This window comes from Cyprinodon variegatus, unplaced genomic scaffold (assembly GCF_000732505.1).
Source record: "Cyprinodon variegatus isolate N-32 unplaced genomic scaffold, C_variegatus-1.0 Scaffold557, whole genome shotgun sequence".
Classification (NCBI taxonomy): Eukaryota; Metazoa; Chordata; class Actinopteri; order Cyprinodontiformes; family Cyprinodontidae; genus Cyprinodon; species Cyprinodon variegatus.
Window position 1 is genome coordinate 451,420 of NW_015151010.1, and position 26,241 is coordinate 477,660.

At 36.5% G+C, this 26,241-nt stretch overlaps 1 protein-coding gene across 4 annotated transcripts; it reads left to right on the forward strand.

Annotated features, from left to right (window-relative positions):
- Positions 1-3,678: 3,678 nt before the first annotated feature.
- On the forward strand, positions 3,679-25,640 carry LOC107095570 (tripartite motif-containing protein 3-like). Of its 4 annotated transcripts, XM_015391711.1 has the most exons (15): positions 3,727-3,812; positions 4,082-4,137; positions 4,252-4,390; positions 14,042-14,219; positions 14,725-14,965; positions 15,055-15,206; positions 15,292-15,472; positions 17,956-18,685; positions 18,854-18,957; positions 19,081-19,248; positions 19,341-19,509; positions 21,344-21,403; positions 21,612-21,682; positions 23,452-23,592; positions 23,671-25,640. In XM_015391711.1, exons 4-15 carry the CDS (start codon positions 14,074-14,076, stop codon positions 23,821-23,823), a joined length of 2,316 nt encoding a protein of 771 aa, XP_015247197.1. In that variant the 5' UTR covers positions 3,727-3,812; positions 4,082-4,137; positions 4,252-4,390; positions 14,042-14,073; the 3' UTR covers positions 23,824-25,640. The 4 variants fall into 4 exon arrangements, with proteins under 4 accessions (XP_015247196.1, XP_015247199.1, XP_015247197.1 ...); XM_015391712.1 differs by lacking the exon at positions 4,252-4,390 and having other exon boundaries at positions 3,757-3,812; XM_015391710.1 differs by lacking the exons at positions 4,082-4,137; positions 4,252-4,390 and having other exon boundaries at positions 3,679-3,812.
- The last annotated feature ends 601 nt before the right edge of the window (positions 25,641-26,241 follow it).

Genomic DNA, 26,241 nt, shown 5'->3' on the forward strand with positions numbered 1-26,241 from the left:
TTGTGCGATAGACGTTTCTGTGCAATGATGAATTTAATTGTAAGCTCCGATTCTGGGCCTTGTTGCCATTGAAGCTCAGGCAAGTAGCAGATGCTTGCTGCTGCTCTCCGATCCAAGCTGAATTCAGCTATTGTTTTTCTCTGAAATGGGTCAGTGTTACAAAGGCTGTCTGCATCGGAGCAGAGCTGAATGAGGAGCAGTATTTGTTAAAGAAAGATAATTCAGATTCAAACTTCAGCTGCAAGTTGTTACACATTATAGAAAACTATTATAGAACCTATGATCAGACAGCAAAGCTTAATACGTACACCTTCATTGTCCACCTTTAGTTTGGAGAAAAGGTAAAAACCGTCATTGTGATGTACAAAGGAATTCCTAATGTGTGTTTTTGAATCATTCATCATTTGTCCATAATCGTGCAAATGGTTAACTATTTTATTTAAAAGTGCCACTGATGAGCAAATATGATTGAATGAAGATGGGCTAATAATAGGGATCATCAAGCTGATTGCTGTTAGTGTTTACTTGCAATAGATTATTTAAATGACTGAGATGTATAAACTTGAAATGATACAAAGATCTTTGACTTAATGTGTGCTGTGTCTTTGTTTTAATGCAACTATCCGTATGTAGAAATAAATTAAGTAAATAAGGATTTGCATGCCTGAGAAACAGCTTTTATGTCTTGTGTCTAGTTCATGTATATTTTCAGTTAAATTCTATACAGATTTGTACATCCCTAATTCAAATTGTTAGTATACTTAAAAAAATAAGTATAATATATGATAATTGTTTTTCATTTACTTTTGATTTATTAAAAATTAACAAACAATTGGTCCAGAATGTTATTCTGTCCTTATACTCGACTGCAGTCGATATTTTTGATATCTTGGGACAATCTCATTTCTGCTGGTGCTCTGTTCACTGTAGCTGCCAGACTGCAGGAACCATCTTGACTAAGCGGGATGTAGTCTCCATGGCAACACCATGTTGCAGAGTAAAGCCAGGGAAGTCTCTGTTTGCCCTTAACCTCAATTCCGCACTGAATGTATCAGCACATTCACCATGAACACAAAACTGCACATCGTAATACAGCCTCATCTTCCTGCATTCATGTCTTTATAAACAATAAAGAGACACTGTATTTTCACGGTCTTCTTAGATATAGCTTGCTTTTCAAAGGTGTGCACCATTGCTGATAGTAATAGTGCTGATTTAAACCAGATGTTTTAAATCCTTAAGTATTTTCCTTTACCTATCCAGTAGTGAAAGCAGACTCATCCACTGTGATTCATTTTAATATTTGCATGAATAATTCTGCTTCATTGTTTATGTTCAAATTAATAAGAACTCAAACCCTGCATAGGTCTTATGGCATTTCGGATTTCCAAATAGAATACAACCTTAAAAAGGAAAAAAAAAAGTCATACCTCTGCCTTACCCTGAGGATTCTTAAGCCCATCTTTCTCCATGGAAAGGTATAACACTGTCTTTTAAATTTGGTTCATTTCAGTAATAATGTTAACTTACCATTTGCACGGCTTGCATAATTAGTTTATACCAACTTAGGGTGTTTTTTGTTTTGTATTGACAGAGAATAAATACACAACTATTTGAAAAAAGAGATTAAAGTATTTTTGGAGAAAAAACTTTATTAGGACAAGAACCGACATAATGCAAATAAATCTACTGTACTTTCCATGTATTAAATTAATTTGTATTTATGTAAGTTCATGTTGTCATTATTGTTCACTGTTGTCTTTAACTTTATCAAACTCAGGGGATAACTGTCTCATTGGAGAAGCCTTGACTTCTCCCTCTCGAAAAGCCTCCTCCAGCTCCTCTGAGGCTTTCCATATTCCAGCTGAGAGACATAGTCCCTCCAGCTGTCCTAGGCCGTCCCCATGGTCTCATCGCGTGGGACAGGCCTGGAATACCTCCCGAAGGAGAAGTCCAGGATACATCTGGAACACATGCTCAAGCCACCTTAGCTGACTCCTCGCGATGTGGAGAGAAACAACTCTGTAGAAGCAGTTTTCAATGTTCAATGAGTACATCTGATATATGAAATAATAAAGAGAGAACATATACATATATATATATATATATATATATATATATATATATATATATATATATATATATATATATATATGAATCTAAATTGGTGAAATAATACTTTTTGTCTTGTTTTATGTTCAATTCATAAATAATATTAGCAAATTATTGTCTGACAAAAAAGACCACTTTGGTGGTAACAGAGTTTTGTGGATGAACATAACCCCCCCACCCCCACTGTTTTCACTATTGTTGGCCCACGGGCCATGATTCTTCTATATCTGGCCATGGTGATCACTCTGATGTACACCGAGTGACCGATGAGGCCTGGATTGGAGAGCGTAAAGATATTTGCATCCTAGACACTAAAAGCTGTGCTTCCACAGATCCTTCCTCCCAGCAGCCAATGGCGTAACGACCCAACAATTGGCCACATTATCTGGGTGGGCCCCATATAAAGTACAACACCCCATTCCCCACTACACTCTGGATTACCCATAATTTGAAGTAATAGTTTAAAAAATAAAATACACAAATACATTGTTCTTTTAGGATCGTGTTTATTTATTACCAACCGTCTAATGAAGTATACACAGTTATTAACATAGTAATTAAAAGTACCATTGTCTGCTTTGCTATTGGTGTCGTGTTTAAACGGCTCACCATCATGTTGAAATCTGCCATGTCTTGCGGTATAAAAAGGTCCGGTCAGTCATCTCAAAATCAGATGGGTTTTAAGAGGAATTTTTTCGCAACATTACGTATGCAAAGAGACATCCTAGTCCATAATTGCGTAGGGGGCCTACCAGGTGTCAGTGAGGGGGCCCCTAAGAGGTCTGTGGCCCCTAAGCAACTGCAGTCTCTGCTTATAGATAGTTACGCCATTGCCCACAGCTGTTTGTCATCTTTGATGCTTTCAACAATCCCAATAACTGTTTACAAACATGCTGGTTTTACAGGTTTTTGATTTGGTCAAGAATTACTTGCATAGCTTCCACTCTACTCAGTATTTGCCTTATAGAAATTAAAAAATATATATATCAAAATTTTAACTACATAACAATCAGAACAGTTTTTTAACCTGCTCTGTAAGTGTTTGTTTCTATATTCCATATTTTCAAATTTTTTTCTCTTTGTTCCATTAATCAGCTTCTGATTTTCTTTTCCTTTTTAAATTTTACCATAATTTGTTTTTATACCTGTGCTGTAAATTATTCCTGAAATATTTGTTCTCTCTCTTTTGCAGCATAGCTTAATTCTATTGTATTCCTTTAAGCAGAGATAATGTTATGTGGATGAATACAACCAGTTGGTACAAAAAATGTTTTCAGGTCACATTTATATTGATATTAAAGCCTATGAATTTTTACTAGGAAATTAAATCCTCCATGCAATGAATTGCATCCTTTGTCCTTTTAAGGTTTAGGGGTGGAGGCTAAAAAAAAACAAGCCGAGCCCCTTTGCACCAGACAGGCTTCTGATCCTGAGATGTCAGCTGATTTCCATATTCCCTGCCCCCCTCTTCATCCATTGGGTTCTTCAGCTCCTCCTACTGGTGATTTCACCATTGCTACATATAATCCACGCCCCTCCTCGGCTCCTTTCCCTCGCCCTCTTCGTTACTGTCCCTGTATTCTTCCAGACAGACCCTGCCCTTTCCTGTCTGAGGCATCTGTTGTTGAGGTTTGGGTAGACTGACAATGGGGATCTTTCTCTGCAGCTTGCATCGCTGACCCTCCTGTTTGGGAGCGTCTGTAAGTATCAAATCTGGACAGATCGTTTGTTTTTGTTGGTTTATTTTTTGTGGGATCGTGTTTCTGCTTTCTCATCATGTTTGGAGTCCATCCTGCAAAATCAACAGGGAAGCAGATGAATAATTGATCAGCTGATCATTGACTAATCATATTTGTGTGTTCATCTTTGTGACAGCATGTCCTCTCCTTGGGATCCAACAGTAATTTTTATAAGTTCAGCTTTTTTTATACATTAAAATGCTTTGATTGGTTCCTGCTTCCTCCTGCAGCCCACTCAGTTCTCCATTTTGGCTGCGATCTGGCTGCCGGCTGGGCTCTGTGGCAGGTGGGCATCTCTGCTGCAGTGTGCAGGCTGGGCTCTGCAAGCAGCCAAACATGTTCTTTTGTTTACAGGATTAGGGGTGATCTTTCAATGCTTGTCTCATCTGAATTTCTATAGATTTTTGCAGCTGGGAAGCTCTGAGGCTCATAAATCAGCACAATGCTTTTCCCTATATGAGCCCATGACTGCTTGTGAGAATTGCACTGCAGCAACAGCACCAAGGCAATGCATCACTCCTGCACCTTTGGCCTAGACTGTAAGCTGATGTGGTTCTGAATATCATTTGATGTTATTGACTTTTTTAACAATGTTAAAGGTTTATTTCAATGAGTATGTATTATGGAGGTGTTCCCCTCTGGCTGATTTCACTGGGTCACTGAGAGGTTGGCCTCCTGGATGCTGCGCCAGAGGCAGATGCTTAGCACTTACTGCATGTCTGTGTCAGGGATTTAGGTTGGAGATGCAATACTTGGGGTGATAGACTTTAGATTTCCCATATATTTAGGGGGAAACCTATTTGCAGTGCATTTCTAAAACCGACTTAAAATGTTATCATCCATTTGTCCAAATGCAGCATAGCATTTGAATCCAGATTTTATTAGAACCAGACATGTAGCAATCAAGGCTCCATCCTTGACGCCATGTTTATCCAATTAACACTCATTGTGCAAATTTAGAACTGGTTACATGTCTATTTTACAGATGCTGGAAATTGTTATACTTACTGTTGCTCATTTGATTCATTATATCATGTTGTCAGTTTGACACCAACATGTCATGGTTTCTACACAATGAAAGTCAAGTAAAAATTGTTCTATGCTCATAAATGTTTACCCGAGCGATAATAGTTTTAATTAGAAGTAAAGCAATTCATTTTACCACTTTTTAATTGTGTTTAATTCATTCAAAAACTAGGAGTTTCTGCAATTTTAAGTCAAAAAGTACAATTAAATCAGTGGAGTTTCTTTAGATGATTATATGATTTGATAAAAATTGTGTTGTGTTTTGTTTAGTTTAATAAAAATGAGGTAAAGTTTAGGGACCAAAGCTTTGATACATAATAAAAAATAATCAAGCAAAATCTGAATTTGTACGACAGACATTAAGGAAACCAAAACATCGGTTTCATTAAAGCAACCCTAAAGTTATTTTTAACATTTATGTTTTTGATATAGATATCAGAAAAAAAATTTAAGTTCAACAAGTTAACATTAACTGGTTGATGAGTTGATCATTTCCAGTAGAACTTTAAGATCAGTCAAGGTTAGTTTTGCTGTTAAGAGTATAAGTTTCAATCAAGCATTTATAATATTATTTGGGTTTTCTAAGTGGCAGGTTCCTGAAGGTGAGAGAAAATATTTCAAGCAGTTGACACTGTCTGTTGTATATAATAAAAGTAGGGATACACCACTGCCAATGCATCCTTAGATACTGATATTATGTTTGATGAAGATCTTTGCATCAAAACTATTTCTAGAGGCCCTTTCCTGATGAGGAAAATAGTTAGTTTTTCTGAGAATATTATAAAATCTCTATGACAAAGTTTTATAAAGTTCTTTTAAGGCAGGGGTGTTCCAATGCAGCTTTTTATTTCCAATACTATACTGATACTGCAGCTTTGACTATTGACTGATATTGACCCAATACGATATTGGGATAAATCATACATAGTTTAATCATTACACATTTTGTAGTGTGAAATCTTAGAAAAAGCGACATTAATAAGTAATATTACGAACTACCCAGGGGTTATATACACTTTAAATAGAGGAAGACTGTTTCTAAAGCCTTGCTAATATCTGTAATCTAAGATACAGGCTTGATGTTGAATGATATCGACCTGATTGCTGATATTGATATTAGATCAGGGAGATCCATAGTAAAGGACTGAACAATTTTGCAAAAATGGTTGTCTTTTTTTCTTTTTAGCAAATATAACAATTATGATTATTTTAATATGTTTATGTTTTCTTTTTTTGATGTATAATCTGATAGCAAATGGCATGAGATATGGAAAAATTGGAGACTTTTTTATTTTACAGAGACTAGATGAAGCTAAAGCTATACCAATTTAGATTAGCATATATTTACAGACAAAGATATATATATTTTTTTACCTTAAATGTAAAACATATATATTTCTGTACAGCTTTAGATTCATTTCTGGATGGAGTTGGTTGTTCTTTCAGTGCATTGTATTTTTTTGAGTCTCTAAACTAAACGATTAATCAGTTTCCATACTAGTTGGTTCTGATCTCCCTGCAGCCCTCTGGAAAGAGACTTCGAAGCATCCAAAGCAGGTCCAGCAGATTCCAAAACAGTTTCCTCCCCACTGCCCACGTTGTAAAATAGGTTATTTAAAAAAAAAAAAACGCTGAATGTTAGAACTGTAACTATAAAGTCATATGTTTACACAACTTTTTTTCATTACAATGTTTTTATCACTGCTGCTTACCATATCAAGGCTGCACACAAATTTAAATAGTCTAGAGAGCTGTACTTAACGGAATTTATTTTATTTATTTTTTTACACTTGTGTGTACAAAATGACAGAAAAGTTTATTTTTTAAGTCTAAGTTGACATTACAATAATTTAATTGTAAATTATGTGATTTTTTTTTTAAGGAACACTCACTTTGAGAGTGTTACCACTTCCTATAGGGCTAGAGTGAAAAAGAGAGTTATTTAACCTTTTTAAATTTAATGTGAAAAAAGTTAGGTGTCTCTGCGATTTGAAAATTGTGTTTTGTTAAGTTTCAATTACATTGGATATGCAATCAATTGCCCTTGCCTAAATCGTATCAATTCTCAATATAAAAAAGTGCTAAATTTGCTTGTATTCATTTTGAAGAAATCTGGTATCTGTGCCTCTCTACTTTTTTAGACACATTGTGATGAAAAACGAATGATTTTGAGGTCTAAAAAGTTTGGATCTTTTTAAGATTCTCGGTTCACTCAGGAACTTTTGTCTGGATTTTTAAAAGGCCATCAGGATTAAATTCTGTTTATTTATATTATAAATATGATAATGTTATAAAGACCAACATAGACAATAAATAAATGCAGCCATACAATGTGACTTTAGATTAATGACATGGATTGTTTCATTTTCAAATCTAGAAATCATGTTAGCACTTAAGGATTTTGTCCTGCTCAAAAGCTTAGAAAAAACTATTAGACTGATCTGCATCAGGGTTTTACCATTTTAAAATCAATTTTAAATGCAGCCCTTTTTCATCACTTACTATATTTAATTTCAATTTGAAAAAAGGTTATTCTGCAAAAATTTTCGTTCTTTCTCAGTTGCCTCAAAAAGTATAACTTTACATTAACTTTGCAAGGCCAAATGAATCAGAAAGATTTATGCTGTGATTCCAAAAGTATAAAAAATTTTTTTATCCCACTTTAAAGACTGACCCTTTATTATTAGAATAACAGAATGATTTATTTTTTTTTCACCATACAACACAATCTAACTTGAAGATTTTATTAGTCTCGTAATCTGAGGGCCCACAGTTTTGTGGCTCTCTCTGCAGGTGAATGAATACTGCAGGTATTGCCCGCTCATTACGCGACCTTTGAGTCTGCAGTGCATGTTGTGCCTGCAGAAACTCTGCCAACGTGCCGCATTGTCGTCTACCGCTGTTTATCATGATGGGCTCACATGCAACGATGGCTACAAACATGATGCAGCCACTTTGTTTTCACCCAATCAAATCTTGTCGCAGTTTATCAGTCTTACAGATAAGATTATGTGAAATTAGATTTTCAGTGAAGAAATAGAGCAGGTTTCTATTAAGCATTTTTTATTATGTTATACAGAAAACTTTAGAGATGGCTTCAGCAAACAAAAGCATTGAGCTTGATTTCTCTGAAGATGAATGGCTAAAATAATACTGCAATAAAAATCTAAAATTGAAGTTGATCACCTTGCCTCTTCTGACAGATGCATCCAGGCATATTCCTTCAATTGATGCAGCTAAGTATAAGCAGCAGGGCAGAAGGCACTGTGAATTTGCTGGATAATGAGTGATGACTCATCATAGAGCTATAGCATCTCTTTAAAAAAAAAAAAAAAGGTAGGCGACTCGCAAATGTCACACTTCCTGTTCGTCGGATTGTTATTGGTACATTAAACACTGCAGTCGGTATGCTTGACCTGTGTTTAAATAAGCTTTCATTAGAGACTTCTTGTTTTCTTGATTTTACTGTTCAATGAATACATTGCTTTAATGCTTGACTAAAATAATTGCAGAAGTGCTGCAGACACTCACTTTTAGGTGTCATAGGGAGCGGTTCCTCGCTGTAATCTGTGCTCCTTCTTTCTGCCTAACTACCCTTTACTTCAGTATAATGACCTACAGCTTTCCTGCAAATTTAAAACCATCCAAGCAGACTGTAGGAACAATTATCGCACGAAGACATGTGAGCAAGTGGCTGAAACATAAACTGCACTGTCTATTTTTAAACCCCATCTTAACAGCATATCACAGGGCCCCAACACTTCTGATTTCAGGTCAGTGAGGCTTTTGCCAAAGTTTGCATGTCCAGTACACAGCCAACAGCTGAAATTAACCTTTGCAGCTTCCCTCGCTGTTGTGCCGTACAACACATCATACTGCTGAGCAACCCAACAACAGAGAATAAATATAATGACAGCATTTGCTACTGACAGTATGCTGGCTGAAAAACACTTCCACATTTTTCTAACATGTAAAACAAAGCCATATATAGGTGTGTGGAAATATTTCCAGTCACAAAAAGCACAATTAGAAAACTAAAGTAACGCCACCCTTCCTTGTTAGACAGGTACAGTCAGTTATCTAGGGGACGGTAAGCAGACTCAGTTTAACAACAATGGGTTCATCTTTAAAACCATAAATGAATACTCTTCAATGTGAAACTATCTTGTAACAATAACATTGGGATTTTTACTCTGGCTCATGTCTGCTGGATTCAGTCAGAGTTTGAGCAAGTAATACAAATGACCTAAAGGCTACCTTATACCTGTTACCCTTAACTAGTGCAGCTAAAATCTAAACATTACTTATTGATCCTGTCATGAACACAACAGTCAAAAGGTAATTCAGTTGTAAAATATAAATCAAATCATTCAAAAGAAATTTGGGGGTTTAAAAACATCATCAGAGTTTATCTGCATGATCACTCATTCTGCCTGGATATATCTTTTCTAATCGTTACTAAACAAATAATTGCCCATGTCTAATTAAAACAGACATTTTCATATATATAAAACACATATAGTCTTCAAAAAAAAATCTCATCTATTACACAAAATGTTTAAATGCTCACTCTGAAAGACGAAACACTCCCAACGGGTCAATTTCTTGGGTAGAGTAGAATAAGGCTAAGAGAAACAGGAAGTAGGTTGTATGTGTCATTGTGTTACTAGTCACAGACAGACATGTTACCCAGATCTATATGCACTAAAGTTTGTGAAAGAAACAGTGAAGTAACCAGAATTTTCTCTAGCTTATCATGAGTCAGCACTGCCCCTCCCCCACATGTTGCTTTGCTGGCTAAAGGGTGCGACATTAATGAATTATTAATCATATTGTATTAGTAGACTTGTTTAATTTGATTTAACGCAATGAGATAAAAAAAAAATATATGAGATACATGAACAATAAAAATTATTCCATTTGTTGAGTGTTTAACACTTTTGCTTTCGTCTATGCATCAAATAACATTAACTTCATGTTCACGATTGTGTCAAGGTTACTGTAATGTGTGTATTGTTAGCTTTAGTAGAAATAATTGGGTTGCACTTTTTTTATTGCATTTTCAGTGTTTTAACAAACATTGTTTAACATATTAGACACAGAACAGAAAAAACACAATACCTACATGACAACTCTTACATGGCAGATGAACATACAACATGGTGCAAGAGGTGGTGAATCGATGCACATATGCTGTTAAGGCCCACAGCAAGTTTCTTAATAGTGTGGAGGAGAGGTCTGGTCCAATATAGTTCAAAAATGGGCACCATACTCTGTAAAAATGGTCTTCGCTGTGATGCATGACATTGGTTAGATATTCCAGAGGGATTAGTTAAAAAATGATTTTATAGCAACTAAAGATAGAATGAACTTTCTCACTGACCCACTGCAGAAGAATATTTTTTCTTGCTGCAAAGGTTAAGGTTTTGCACAATCGTTTGTTGGCTGTTGTTTTCAGACATGCAGACCCAGAATCAAGGATGTGGGGTTTACGTCTAAATTAATATAAAGAATTGTTACTATTTCACTTTTAATTTCAGCCCAGCACCTTTGACGTTTGTTACAAAACCAGAGAAGAGTAGCACTTTTAAGTTAAAGAAATAAAGTTAAAATATGTTTTTTGTTGACTATTTGTGTAAATAGAACAAATTCGTGGATGAGGGGACATGATCTTAGTATGTTAAACACATCATGCCTTGATACACTGGAAAAACTTTCTTAATTTAAGTGTAATTACTCTTAATTTGAGAAGGTAAATGAGATAGTTTGCCAATGGAATGTGTATTTTTATCCTTAAAATAAGATAATTAGATAATATGCACTTTAAATAATACATTGCAATTGTGTTTTCTCATTTTAAGTGTAAAGTGTCTTATTCCATTGGAAAAGTGTCTCACTTATCTCCTCAATCCAAGAACAAATTCACTTATTTTAGGAAAAAATTACTTAACTAGATTTTGATTTTTTCCGGTGTACATTTTATGAAATGATTACAATAACAAAAGATGCTTGTAAAACATTAGAAATTACTAATTTGTAACACATTTTAGTGTAAAAAGTGATAGGGTAGTGGTATGTTTAGAGTTTGACTTTACCGATTTGAGTTGAATTAACTCAATGGTGTCATCTGAATCTGTTAGATCCAGTAATGATCCAGTAATCCAGATGGCAGACAGGACTTGACCCCACAGGAGGGCCTTAAGCCACTTAACTGTAAATACAGGGAGAGTGTTAAATAATGCTTTGCAGTCAAACAGTTGAATAGCAAACATTTGCATACTGCACATGGCAAAACAGAGGTGACAACGTTAATATATGTAAAATGGTTACTGTGCACAAAGTAGCCGTCTGTACGCATTCATGGTCATGAAAATGGAAAACATCAAAACGTATTTCTTGGTTTGATGCCAGTCCTGATGCATCTAAAAAACAATGCCTCCCTTTTATTCGGTTTTGTTTTAGGACATTTGTAAAATATAACAATTACATCTTATCAAGCTTAGAAACAATGGTTGGGTACTTTAACCTTCTACAATAATTTTGTTTATCTATGTTATGTGTACTGTTTGCTTTTATTATTTAGCTTTCCTTTTAGTACTTAGGAACTTTCTCAGAACAGCTTTCTGGCAAAGAGTGATTTTTAAAGAAAGATGATCTTTCCGTGGTGAGGCGAGTGGGAGGAAGTGTGTCAGGAGGGCTGCTGGGAGAAGCTAGAAGCACAGAGAAAGGGAAGCGAAGGTGGGGGGGAGATGGTTGCAATCCAAAAAGGCTGCGCAGCCTGAGTGGGGGGAGGAGCCTGGAGGCTTTGGCTCATCCAGCTTCCTCCTGATGTCACTATCCATGCTGCAGGGAAGACGGCTGCAGGGAGGGGAGGGTCGTTTATGGGAGAGAGGAAAGGGGGAGGCTGACGAGGCTGGGCGAGGCCTTGTTGTGTGGACAGTGGAAAGGACTCTGCTTCTAATCACTTGGGAAGTGCAAACAATAGAAGCTGTTTCTGAGAAGATCCTCCAGTTATAAGATGTTTGTGGTGAAGCCTTCAGTGATCAGTGCTTTTATAACTGAAAAAAGATGAAGTATGGTGCGTAGCTGTGGGCAGAGCTAGCATGCCATTGTTAGAGGCTGCTGCAGAGAGGAACAGCTGCATCCGAGAGGCCCGCTAGATTGAGTGAGACAGGCAGTGCAGGTCACAGAGAGTCTCAGCCCAGCAGGCAGACAGGTGGTTCCTGGTCTCAGCCTGCTAGTAGTCAAGGGAAGGAACTAGCAGGAATTCTGGGAGGGGTTTTTAAAGCTTCCTTTTTCCTTTTTCTTACACTCTAAGAAAATGATCTCATATATTTAGGGCGAATGTAGCGGCTAAAACTGTAGGTTTTAACATGCTTTGATTTAATCCTGATATTTTTAGGATCCACCCACATTTGAAGAGTGAATCCAGATTCTTTTTGTTAGCATGTTGCTTTATCTTGAAAAATCTATAGATTAGATTCTTACATTGCTTGCAATATCTGTGTCATTTTAGGTGCCATGCATTAAAACTACGGTAGATGATATATTTAGCCACTTGGACTGTCATCCATACCTATGACTGATACAGATCCTAGTGACCAAGAACATAAACCTTAGGATGGATTGCAAGGATTTGGTGAGGATGGGAAAGAGGCATTTGTAAAAAAAAAAAAAAAGTGTGTTAAAAGCAAGTTATATCAGTTATCACAATATTTGGTAAAAATATAAAATGTCAGCTTATAGCCTTAACTTTCCTTATCATTGTTTTCTGTCCTTTAGTTTAGACATTACATGTTTTATACCCTTTGATTTGTTTATTTTTGCATTTTTGTCTTTTTAGTGGAGTTCAATTCTTATGTTTCCAAAAAGGAGAATGCATTAACATTTGCATGCACAAAGTGATTAGACTGTAATTATCCATTTTTGTAAGGTCAAATGCAAAAAGAAAAAAACATTTATTGTTTAACTAGGAAGTTTATGGGGCTATAAGAGATGACAGCCTCTGTAGTAGCTCTCCAGTTTCTACTCTTTTATCGCTCTTCTTTAACTTTTTTCAGCTCTTTTGTACTCTTTACGGTAATTTATTCTACTGTTTCCCCACAATTTAATGTTTTTATCCTGAATTTCCCTGAAGGAGTAATCCCAAGGAATAAATAAAGTTAAGTTTAATTCTAAGTCTATTAAACACAATTTAAACCAATAATTCCATCTTATTTTAGTTTATAAACACATCAACCATCAACAAGAGCTTGATTGCTTATTTTCTGGTTTAAATCAAAACTTCCAAAAAGGTAAATTATTTAAAAATCTCTACCTCTGTCAAAGAACTTACTTCCTCCTTTTCAATGTGCACTATATTCCTTTGCTAAAAGAAAATCAGAATTTCCTGGTCAGACCTCACAGAAATGAGGAAATGGTGTCGGCCATAAAGGATCGGTTCATAGTTAGAGCAAAGTGTTGTTTTTAGATTCTGTTGAGTTGTAGTGTTAGCTATGGGTCAGTCATTTATTTGTTATCCATGATGCTTTTAAGAGTGATCTAGTATTTTCTTTAAAAGATACTTTTTTTTCTCTATCAAACTGTGACCTTCAATGTGTTGATGCGTGATGATACAGCATGTTCCTGTATGTTTTCATAATCTGATTTAATCGGTTTTTGTTTACAACATGGCAGATGAACCACTCCTTATTACAGTTTAATTTAAGTAGTAAACCAACACGACATTCTTTTATCTGGACTTCATGTAAATAATCAAAGTGCAAATTATAACTGGGATTAAAAGATGAAATGCACTATAACCTTTATTTATAAATGTCTGCAGAGCAGCCTAAACACTGGGATATTTGGTTGTTGTTTTATCCTGTGGTTTTGATCACATGCTTTTTTTCTCTACTGCTTTTACCTGTTTTTCACTTTTCAATCCAAATGACCTTTGACTGAAAGTCTTAAACCTCTAAGAGCGATTGTTTAAAGAGAGAGAGACAGGGAGAGAGAGAGGGAGCATAAAATACCAGCCTGTAAAGGATTTAAAGAAGGGTTTATAATCTGCAGTAACTATGACTCAGTTCCTCCTCTGTTTGTTCTAGCAAGCACACCCTCCTGAATGCTTCCTCAAGGTTTCTCTCAACATTTCCTCTGGTTCTTCCTCTTCATGTGTGCAGGTTCAGTGGTCCCCTTACCCCCTCTCTTTTGAATGTCACTCATCATGGCCAAGCGTGAAACTGGCAGTACCAGCCCTGTGGTCAGACAGATAGACAAGCAGTTCCTGGTCTGCAGCATCTGTTTGGATCGCTATCACAACCCCAAGGTTCTGCCGTGCCTGCACACTTTCTGTGAGAAGTAAGATCTCTGTCATCTAGATCAGATATTTGACTTTTATTTTACTTTAATCGATTATGTCTTCCTTCCTTCCTTCCTTCCTTCCTTCCTTCCTTCCTTCCTTCCTTCCTTCCCTTAGTCTCTCCTTTCAGTTTTACCATATTAAATTGAGTGAAAGCATTTGTGTCTGGACAACTCTGTAGTTCTTTTAGTAAGGAATTTTAGTAGGCCTTTATTTTTTTAGGGTTATTAGATAAATCGGTGTTCTTTAGTTTACTACAGGAAGCTTTTTCAATTCAAAAAATTATTATTATTATTTTTTTATGCCTGGAAACAAAGTCCAGGGCAATGTTTTTTAATTTTTTTGGAATGACTATGACCTGGATGACTGAGAATCTTCACCAGCTTTTAGTTTACTACAATACAGCATATTTTGCAAGCTACTTAGACTTGTAAACAAAAAAATAAAAACAATGATTCAGACAGCTGCCACTAATAGCTGTGCATCAAAACTTTTTCCTTGTAGATGTCTACAGAACTACATCCCTCCCCAGTCTTTGACGCTGTCCTGCCCAGTATGCCGACAGACATCCATCTTGCCTGAGAAGGGAGTGGCAGCCCTACAGAACAACTTTTTCATCACAAACTTAATGGAAGTGTTACAGAGAGACACAGAATGCAGTCGAGCCGAGGCGTGCAATGTTCTCGAGTCAGCCAACGCAGCCACAACCTGTCAACCCCTTTCTTGCCCAAACCATGAAGGAAAGGTAAACCTGTATAAAGTGATCACCATAATGTTCCGCAGAGACTTTCCACTTTTGAGGAACTTGGTGCTCATTTGTCTGATGCTCTGTAGGTAATGGAGTTTTACTGTGAGTCATGTGAGACAGCCATGTGTCTGGAGTGCACAGAAGGAGAACACAGGGAACATGTGACCGTTCCTCTGAGGGATGTGCTGGAGCAGCATAAGTCGGTTCTTAAAAACCAGCTGGACACTGTGCGCAACAGGTGGGATTATCAGAGGTTTCCTTAAAAATATTTATTAATGCAAAAAAATGACAGTTGGTAAATTCCAACCTTTATTATTTTGCAGATTACCTCAGCTGACTGCTGCCATTGGCCTGGTAAATGAGATCTCCAAGCAGCTAACAGAGAGGAAAAACGGGGCAGTGACTGATATCAGTAATACTTTTGACGAGCTTGAAAAGGCATTACATCAACGCAAGACGGCTCTTATTACAGAGGTGGAAAACATCTGCAGCTCCAAGCAAAAGGTCAGAGGGCTATGATTAACTTGATTTGTTTTAACCACATTATTTCAAGCAACATCTGGATACAGTGCCTTTTAAATGTATTTTCTTACCTCTTGTTTTTTTTTTTTTTTTGTCAAGTCAAAACAGAAAACTTCTGGAGGGAATTTCATACGATAAACAGAAGACAAATTAGCCCAGATTTATGCAAACTAAACCTTTTTTTTTTCTCACTAATGAAGATGCAAAAAGTGTGGTGGATATTAGTATTCATCCGATCTAAAATAATGATTAAAAACCATAAAAATCCTGCTCTAAAGATACATATAAGGTATTTCTCTACAAGTTTTACACATTTAACCTGAAGTAAATAATCTTTCCAACATTTGGCCAGCCGGATCCAATCTAAGGGACATTGTGTATGAATTCTTGCCACAGAGTCTTATTTAAATTTCCCTGTGTTTAACTCCATCTATCTTCCCATCAACTCTGACCAGCTTCTTTGTCCCTGCCTAACACTGTTATGTTTGAGGTGCATGTTCGGGTTTCCTCCTACCCACACAGTGTTTAAGAAACCAAACAAAAAAACACTAAAATGATTCTGCTCTATGCAGATCAGGGATTTTAAAATGGGAATCATTATGAAAGAATGTCTCTCAGACATTCTTGTGTAGAAATAAAATTTGTAGTTTACACAAGTAATTGCTGTCGTGTGAACGAATTCTTTCCCACCTGAGCTGTTTATATTTCCAACTCCTCCCGAGTTACCACAGACCTCTAGTTAGCTTTGCTCTCCTTGCCGGGCCTGTTTATGTGGACAGCCATACTTTGGTATGTTAACAGTGGTGCTACGCTCTTCAAATCTCAGTTAATTGGTTGAAACACTCTCTTAAATGTAAAAGCAGGTGTTTTATAACCCATCCCCTGCTTTAATCTGTACCCCTTAACTGCCTACTTTGTTCCTTGATCTTTATTATGCTGTTTACTCCTTTACAACACAGAAAAGCTGTTTTTATGTTAAGATTAAATCCTACTAAGGAAAACTCTACTTACTAATGAGGAGATTTCTGTTTTATGTCAGTAATGCTGGTATTTATTTAGGGGTTATTAAAGAGGCCTACATGTGTGACAGATTGCCGTATAGGAAGATTTCTCAAAAGCACTCAAAGTATTTAATTTATTTAAAAGTTAAAAGATACATTTGGAAAAAGTCCAAGTACCAACTAAACTCGTTTACTTATGTATAAGCAAGTTTTACTGATGTACAAAAGTAAACTAAAAGTTTTGCTCAAATGATCCAAATATACAATATATTCTTAAAATGGGTTAAAATGGATTAAAATTGTGCTTAACTTGTAACTTAAAATTACTGACTCTATTGTTGTTCTATAGTCACATTTCAGATAATATGGAATGCACTGAATAGAAATCCTGTATAAGCAACTGAATTCATTTAGAGGTCTGCTATTCACAACTCTAAGTCTGCAACAGCTTTAAAATTAAAATATAACTTAAAATGTAACTATACATTTAAAAGCTAATATATAGCGGATGGATGGGGATTGTCCTGCATCTCCGAATCAGATTCATTTTCTGCAAAGTTTTCCAGCCCCCTGTTTCCATCCTTTTTGTACTATAAACAAGTTGTTTCAATTGGACCGATTCTCTTTGTGGTCGTGATCTTCCCTCCGTTATATTGCAGCTATTACGTCATCTCAATATCAAAATATATAGAAGTAACAAGTTAGTTTAGAGAAAGTAAGGGATAGAAAGTACAGATGCTTCTGTTTAAATATGGTGAATAAAAATTAAAAAAAGTCCTCAGTAAAGTTCTTTTTGGAGGTAGAGTTGTCAAAAAAATTGATACTCGAACAAATCATTAATACTTAGAAACTATATCCAGATACAGTACTGATTTGACATGGTATCGATACTAAATGTTTTTTTTCTATATTTTATTTACCTTTTAATATAAGATTATTTTCAAATGAAAAGAGTTACACCACAAATATTCTAAAATATCGTCAAATTTATTTAATAATTTGTTATTTATTTTACATTTATTTTTACACTTATTTAACAAATTTAATCTATGATTATTTTGAGAAAACATGTGCCATGTTGAGACGGAAATAAGTACGTCTTTCATGTTAATAAATGTTTTATCCCCTTAATTATTTGGCAATTTGTATTCCCATGGAATTGAAAATGGCATTGAATTTTTCTTTGTATCACATTGTAGTTTGAAATTTTAAAACTGTGACAACCTTATGCTGAAGTGCAGATGCCATCAAAAAGCTACACAAGAACAGTAACTAAATATTGAGTTGATATGTGGGGAAATGTTATCATTTTTTACAGATATGCTGCTTTGTGTTGATCCAATTGGAACAAATGCCATTAATACCAATAGAAGTTTGTAGATTTCTGTAGGAGTAATTGTCCAAGCCTTGTATGTATGTATGTGCTCGCTTATAGTCTCCTGTATCTATGATGATGCATTTTAGGTGCTCCAAACCCAGCTGACCACTTTGCTTCAGGGCAAGGAAAACATTGAGAGCAGCTGCAGCTTCACAGAACATGCTCTAAGCCATGGCAGCGCCACTGAGATCCTGCTGGTTCAGAAACAAATGGGCGAGAGGGTCAGCGCTCTGGCAAGGCACACCTTCCCCGAGCATCCTCATGAAAACGGACACCTGGAGTGCCAGGTAGAGACGGATGGACTCCGGCGTTCTATTCAGAACCTAGGGGTCCTCATCACGACAGGGGCTGTGGGACACACCAGCGTGGCCACTGGCGAAGGGTTGCGACATGCAGTGGTCGGCCAGCACACCACCATCACCGTCACCACCAAAGACAAGAACGGAGAGTTGGTGAAATCTGGGAACGCCGTTCTAAAGGCGGAAATAGTTTCCGCCGATGGAGTTTGCACTGAGGCTGAAGTGGTGGACAACAAGAACGGCACCTATGAGGTTGGATATTCCCTCCGCTCTGAGGGAGAGTTCACCTTCTCCCTGTTATTATATGACCAACCTGTGAGGGGGAGTCCGTTCCGCCTCCGGGCCGTCAAGCCATCAGATGTCCTGCAGTCACCAGAAGACGTGAAAAGAAGAGTGAAGTCTCCGAGTGGAGGAGGGGGCCACGTCCGACAGAAGGCTGTACGCAGGCCCTCCAGCATGTACAGCACCACCAAGAAAAAGGAAAACCCAATAGAAGACGAACTGATCTACAGAGTCGGTGGGTGAAAAAAAACAAAACATAAAGCATTGCAGCCAATTTAAACCTGCTGGTGCCTGAGCTGCATGATGCTCTGGATAGATGAATAGTTCTGTATGGTGAACTAAGATGTTCAGCTTGAAACATCCATGAATGCAAGATGATCTAATTGTTTTATTTTTGTGGCAGGAACAAGAGGGCGGGATAAAGGCGAGTTCACAAACCTTCAGGGCATCTCAGCTTCCAGTAATGGGCGGATTGTGGTCGCAGACAGTAACAACCAATGCATACAGGTCAATGTTTTTTATGATTAGAGAGGGAAAAATATTTACCGGTATTTACTTCATCCTGTTATCATATATATATATATATATATATATATATATATGATTTTTATTTCTTTTTTCTTGGTGTAGGTATTTTCTAATGATGGCCAGTTTAAGATGAGGTTTGGTGTGCGGGGTCGATCTCCAGGACAGCTGCAGCGTCCCACGGGTGTAACTGTGGACATGAACGGAGACATAATAGTAGCCGACTATGACAACAGATGGATTAGCATTTTCTCCTCAGATGGCAAATTTAAGGTTAGCAGAATTGTTTTTGTTTTTTTTATCCATCTGTGTGAATGATATAAGCCGAAATACCCCCCAAAAAACCATGCCTTTGACCTCCACAGAATAAAATCGGTGCTGGGAGGTTGATGGGACCCAAAGGTGTGGCTGTGGATAAAAACGGACATATAATCGCTGTGGATAACAAAGCCTGCTGCGTCTTCATTTTCCAATCAAACGGGAAGCTGGTGACAAAGTTCGGAGCCAAAGGAACGTCAGAGAGACACTTTGCAGGTAACTTCTGCTGGCTGTTAAATGTAACCTTTAATGCAACCGTTTAATCCTGCACGTCATAAGAAGCATTATGATATGGGCCAGATTTACAAATGTTAATGACATGTTATCAGTGCATCAATCATTTTGCATGATTTTTTTTAACTAGTATCTGCATGTTTTCTTTTGCTTTTGCACCAACTACCCAAAACATGTTTACACTCCTTGACATTAACATATTTTGCATATAGATTCAGAAGACTTATTTTATTGTGATTTTAAGTCATAGAGAAACTTAAAGTAGCATATAATTATAAAGTGAAAGGAAAATGGATGCTTGTTGTTTACAGATATTAAGGTACTTATCTGTCCTCAACATGGCACCCCTTAGTAACATTAAAAGAGAGAATAATGTACATCTGCAAACCTACTAAAAAAATGCTGCATATCTTAAAATATTAGGCTGGAAAAAGAGAACAAAAAGGATGCAACAAACTCCATAAGAACCGGGACATTTGTTTTTTTACTCCTGCAGCCAATTAGCTTGTTTCTGTCTTGCAGCCCCATCTTGGGAGTTTTCACTGCTTGTTCTGGACAGTATCCAGGCAGATTTTTTTTCTGGCAGCATTTTAGACAAAAGTTGTGTGATCGGTCAGGATTTGGATGGGCGTTTTTAATTAGTAAAATCCTGTCCTTATTTCAGGTGTGGACATCTGTGTAGTGGCCTGTTATGTAATGGTTGGTTTGAGGACCAGCTGGCAGAGGTGCTGAGAAAATATGAGCATATTTACGATTTGTCCTCTAAGTAATATAAAGCTTCTGCTCTCCACTTCTTCTGTATTAATCTGAAATATGGCTCTTCTGCTATGTGTTTTTTTTTTTTTCTTTTTTTTCTGAGGGATGTGTTGTATGCTAATGAATGGGATGGGACTTTCTTGGAGTTCAGCAGCTTAACTTCTAAGTATGAAAACCCGGAAGCAAAAAAAAAATTTTTTCCTTGCTTTTTTTTTCCCCATCTCAAGACCGAGAACAAAATTCTCAGTTCTAGAAAGTTTAAATAATGAAGGCAGCCAAGAGGTCCATGGTTACTTCTGAGGACCTGCAGAGATTCACATACTCAAGTGGAAGGCTAACTGTTAGTGTTTTCCCTACATAACTGGCCTTTATAGCAGAAGGGGAAGAAGTAATACTGTTTGTAGTCGTCGGCTGTAGGCGAGGCAACCGAGATGTAATAAAAGCCAACATGACTCGGATCATCTTATGTTTGATGTATTGCTTTAGCATAAAGAATGGTCCACTTGATGAAAAGATGGATGAACATTAATACAAAATCATCCTGGAAGAAAACATTGCGAATTCATTTGATTGTGGACGGGGTTGGATGTCATTCTTTCATCAGGACCAAAACACTAACAAGACAACCTGATCTTTAAATATGGTCCATTCAAAGTCCAGATGCACAGAAGAATGTGCAACAGTTTGCCCTATAGAAACATAGAGAGACACAATGATTTGTTAAAATGATGGCAGTGAAAGGTTCTTCCTCAAAATATTATCTCAGTGAGGCGAAAATTCTGTGTACAACATATTTATCTCTTTTTAAATATTTGAAAAAGAAAATTGCATATCATACTCATGCATCGCTTTCTAACAGTTTATGACATACTGTTGTAATTTGAGAATGTTGAAAAGTTCAAGCCGTATAAATAATTCAGCAGCTCATATGCTCCCTATAATCTGCATGAATTTTAAGTTGGTCTGAGACGCTGGAAGGATGATCATTTTCTTGTGTTTTGGAATCCTTCTGTTCACATGTTCTTTAAATTTCATTTCTCACTTTTTTTTTTTCTTTTAGAGAAAAGTGGTGCAAACATTGCATTGGAATCAAAGCTTAGTAAATCTGGCCCTCTTTTCAGTAAGTAATGAATTCCTCATGAGCCTGAACTGGACAAAACAAATCTTTATTATAAATCAACTCTTTCATACGTCATGTCCTTCTCTTATCCACCCATTGATTGTTTCTCCTATCTTTGTCTTAAACATGTTTGTGGAACTTCCTCTTGTTTGTTGAACATCTAGTGATGACTAGTTGCTCTATTTTTTGTTTGCTCTACTGTTTTCAGGTCCTCACTTTGTGGCTGTTAATAACAAAAATGAGATTGTGGTAACAGACTTTCATAACCATTCAGTCAAGGTAAGGCTCTTTTCCCTAATGTCAATTGAAAATATCTCACAAAACCTCACCTTAAACTACTGTAGTTTGCTATTTCAAGGGTTTTTTTATGCACACATGCATAACTTAAATGTGATCTTCCTCTAGGGATATAATGATGAATATACATTTTTCATTTTATATATTGGACCAAATACCCAAGAGATGACTCTACTTTAGTGTATATATGTATTTTTTTTGTTTGTTTCTTCTTATCACGTGTAGCCATCAACAAGTCTTTATAAAATGTGCTCATTTTCTTTCATTGTTTAAGCCTAAATTCTGGATACGGTTGATTTTAGCTTAATGTTAGCTTGTTTTACTCATTTTAAAAACAGTTGTAACATTTGCCTGTCCTCCTTGTCCTTTTAAAACTCTGACTCCTCCATGTTGCAACCATCTAGAAGTTAATTTGGGGTGCAGGGAATTGCATCATTATCCTGTCTATTTTTGTGTAATACAGCCTTAGAACTTTAACATGATGCTTCCACCACCATGCTTGGTAGAGGAGATGATATCCTTTGGTTTGAAAGGTTACCTTAACTCCTGCAAACAATATGCTACGAATTGACTGACTGTAAACCTTTTCTCTAAAAAGCTCTAAAAAGGCATTTGATCTCTACTGTATGTGAGCAGCCACATTCAAGCTTGAAATTTTTCGTTTGTTGTTCTTTTGTCTTCCCCTGTTGTAGCATCTTTATTAGTAAACATATTTGCTGTTCATGTCCATGCTGAACTTTCTCCACTATAGACAGGGCCCTGGTGCTTCAGCATTCTTTAGTTTATGGAACCTTGGTGATCACTAGGTTCTTAAAAAGAGGATCTCAGTCAGTTTCCTTTCAAGAAATTGTGAATGTTTGAGTTAGATGAGTAAAACGTGACTCAGTTTGGTGAATCGACAGGATAAGAGACAAAAAAACAGAATAAATAAACTTAAATAATATAAAAAACCCCAAAGGGAATGGCTCTGGGATGAATAATTATAATTCAGATTTAGGCTAAAGTTCTGGGAGCAACCAATACACATAATCTCTGTATATTCTGTCAACAACAGCAGTAACATACCCAGCCAGGACTATCTATTTATGAGTCTATGTGTACCATGCCAGTATTATTTGGAAGGAAAATAGACAAGAAATTCATACTTTTGCAGATGGTTCTTGTTTATAAAAATCCCTTAGTTGTACAGCAGGTGTAGTAATTCCACCCTGAAAGAAAAATAATTAAAAAGCAGTATTTTAAAATTCCCCAAATTAATTACAAACATGCTGATGATGAGGCCTTCCAAAGAGTTTAAAGGGAATCAGATTGAAGCAGGAAAGGGGAATATTATGTATGTTCTGAACATTTTTAACCTAGACATTAGGGCTCCTCAAATGCCTTGATGGAGGGCATTTCTTTAATATTAAATAAAAAGCCTCTTTACGTTTCCAAACTTTACCTAGAGAGGTCTCATAAAAGCGAGCTATAGGAACCCTCAATAAGCAGTTCATTGCTTTTTGCATTTATAGTTTGAACTAATTAACTAATAAACTAATTGTTTTAAACTATATTTGCACATTAAACTGTAAAAATTAGATATTTAACCTAACAAACCGACAAAAAAAAACAGAAGTCTAGCAGTTGTCTCAACTGACTGGTTTTTCCTGTCAGACATTTTCCATATGTGCTTTATCTTTTTTGTAGGTAGATTTCCGGATGAGTAACATCGCTTCTCTTTTTTCTTTTTGTATATTTAATCCTGCTAAAAGGTGTACAATGCTGATGGAGAGTTCCTGTTCAAATTTGGCTCCCACGGCGAGGGGAACGGCCAGTTCAATGCTCCAACAGGCGTGGCTGTCGATGGCAATGGAAACATCATTGTTGCAGATTGGGGAAACAGTCGCATCCAGGTTAGCTATAGAATGCAGACTTTATAAGATCAAAAGGAAATAATATCTGTTAATATTAGTTTGCTCTCTTTCTTCTAGGTGTTTGACAGCTCAGGGTCCTTCCTGTCCTACATTAATACGTCAGCTGATCCACTTTATGGCCCTCAGGGTTTGGCCCTCACATCTGACGGCCATGTGGCGGTGGCAGACTCTGGAAACCACTGCTTTAAAGTTTACCGCTACCTGCAGTAGAAACAGAAGGCCATCTCCACCACTCGGAGCACTGACGACACAACAAATGTAATCCACAGGGTGCAATGATATTTTCCAGTGCAGCCTTTTGATGTGCACATCAGCATATTTCTCAGATGTAACCGTCAACCCGTTTCACCTTTTTATGATGTGCATTGAGGGTCGTTTCTCTTTTTCTTCAAGCTCGGTAATGTAGCATTTTTGGGACAAATGCTCACACAGATCCATGGACTTTCCGGAGAATATTCAAAGGCATTTTTGTGTTATATTATACAACAAGGCTGTCAGTACACCTTAGGATATAGACTAAAATATTTAATCAGCGCAGACCTTTCAAGATGCATGAAATACTTATTTTTTCTTTATCAGTTCCCAGGCAACTGCATAGTGCACATTAGCTGTTTTTACCCAACAGTGCTCTGCTTTTTCAGCAATGGAATGACACGTAAACATTTATCATTTACTGGCATCTATCGTGAAAAAATGTAACCACCATTTGTGCATTGGTTTGCTCTATGTACTGTATATGCTGTACATGAATGTACATTGTGTATATTAGATCACTCTGTAAGTGCTGCTTGGTTTTGAAACACGCAGTTTTGTTTTTTTTTGCTTTTTCAGAGCGCAGCAGATGAAGGATTCTTGGACTGTTTACATATGTGGCAGCTGCAAAAGAAGGAGCTTTTTTGGAATCTTACCCAGCTCATGCATTAGAGATGAGTGTCATAGAAATGCTTATGTGAGCAGCACAATATCTTTTTTTGTTGTTGTTTATAGCTGTTGTTTTAAAGGGGAAATGTTGTAAATTGCTAATTTATTTTTTTTTTCTACTAGATCAGCCTTCACGTGTTTTATTTTCCTTTTTTTTTTTTTTTTACGTCAAACATTCAAGGGATACGTTTTCCTTGAAGCAGAATTCACTGATCCAGGGTTTGTGCAGATGTGCCGCTCGATTCTGAGAATAAATAGTTGGGAAAAAATGTTTGGGTTTAACATCTGAAAATGAATTATGACTTTTAATAAATTAGTTAACATTTTTGAATTTTGATTAAGTGCTGCTTTCATGCAATAACACTGCACAAATCTCAGGAAACCCTTCAAAGTTTAGATAGATAGTGAGACAGCATTGGGAATTTTTAATGTTTTATGGAGAAAAATATGTTGATTTGGCAGAGTAAAACATTTGCAATGGGATCTGAATTCTGTTTTAAGGGGTCTGCATTTTTGTGGCTTTACAAAAAAAGAAAATCTGTACATTGCTATACATTAGATGGGATTGGCTAGTGAACACATCAATGCTTAAGACTCCACTCAGAATGCTAATTTAATAAGCTACCTGTCTTTTCTGCCGAAGTTCCTTCCTTCATGATGCCAAACAATAAGTCCAAAGCGAAGACTCCTGCACAGAGAATGTTGTCGCTGCTACTGCTGGCCCTCCGGTTCATTTGCTGTAATGTCAGAGGTACACAGCAGCAGAGGAGGAGGAGGATGTGGTCGAGACAGGCTGCTGGTTTCACTCAGTTATCCACATTGCTGTGTTTGTCATCTAAACACTGACTTTTAGTCTCTCACTCTGTGGTGCTTTCTGAGCTCAAATATCACCAGTTACGTCATTTTTGGAGGTTTGTTTGTTTTGTTTTTTTTAATTCACCAATCCTGTTGTTTGACTTGTTGCCAAACGGAAGCACTGACGTCTTTCGAGAGTCAGGCTTTCCTTTTTAACCTTTTTTTTTTTTTTAGAATTAATGAAGTTTTTTCACCTTACCCATATTTTTTCCCTCTATGAATATGCACTGGTAATAAAAGCACATGGTTTACTGAACTATAGTAATGCATCTTATTATGTTTGATGCCTTTAGAAGAACAGACCTGATCTGGGTTGTAGTGAAAAGAAAGCTTGAAACATTACAATAGCATAAAGAGGTTAAATGATTTATAGTAGTTTAATGTATCACTGTTTATTTTACTGTAGCTACATGGGGCCTCTTTTGCATAATATATCTAAGTTATTTATTGCATCAAGGTGATACACCTAGGGTTCTAAATAGATCTCCCAGGTCTGTTCTTGTGTCTTATCTTCCTCTTGACAATAACTGTTGACAGTACTTTGATTATACTTTAGTCTAGAATAAGCTTTTTTAATCACTTATTCCTTCCAGCAAAAAATAATTTCTGAGCCTCATTTCAACACTAAGAGAATCCAGCACAGAGCCATAATCGTCAAAATGAACAAAACCTGTCACTTTAACTACCATACTGTGTACCAAATCTACGAGTTGCACTTGTTGAATAGAAAAACGGAAATAAAATGAACTTCCCAGTTTTATTATGATGCTAAAAAAAAATCTCAAAATATTAAAATGAAAGTTCTAGTAAAGTTTCACATTTGAGTTTTACTGCAATTAGTAACTTTTTAAA

What these genes read in the sequence shown, in the direction of transcription:
- LOC107095570 (XM_015391710.1), top strand. Translation starts at nt 14,074, where the DNA reads ATGTCACTCATCATGGCCAAGCGTGAAACTGGCAGTACCAGCCCTGTG. An exon ending in CTGGACACTGTGCGCAACAG is followed by an intron (nt 15,207 to 15,291) that starts GTGGGATTATCA and finishes ATTATTTTGCAG; the next exon opens with ATTACCTCAGCTGACTGCTG. An exon ending in GTAACAACCAATGCATACAG is followed by an intron (nt 18,958 to 19,080) that starts GTCAATGTTTTT and finishes TTCTTGGTGTAG; the next exon opens with GTATTTTCTAATGATGGCCA.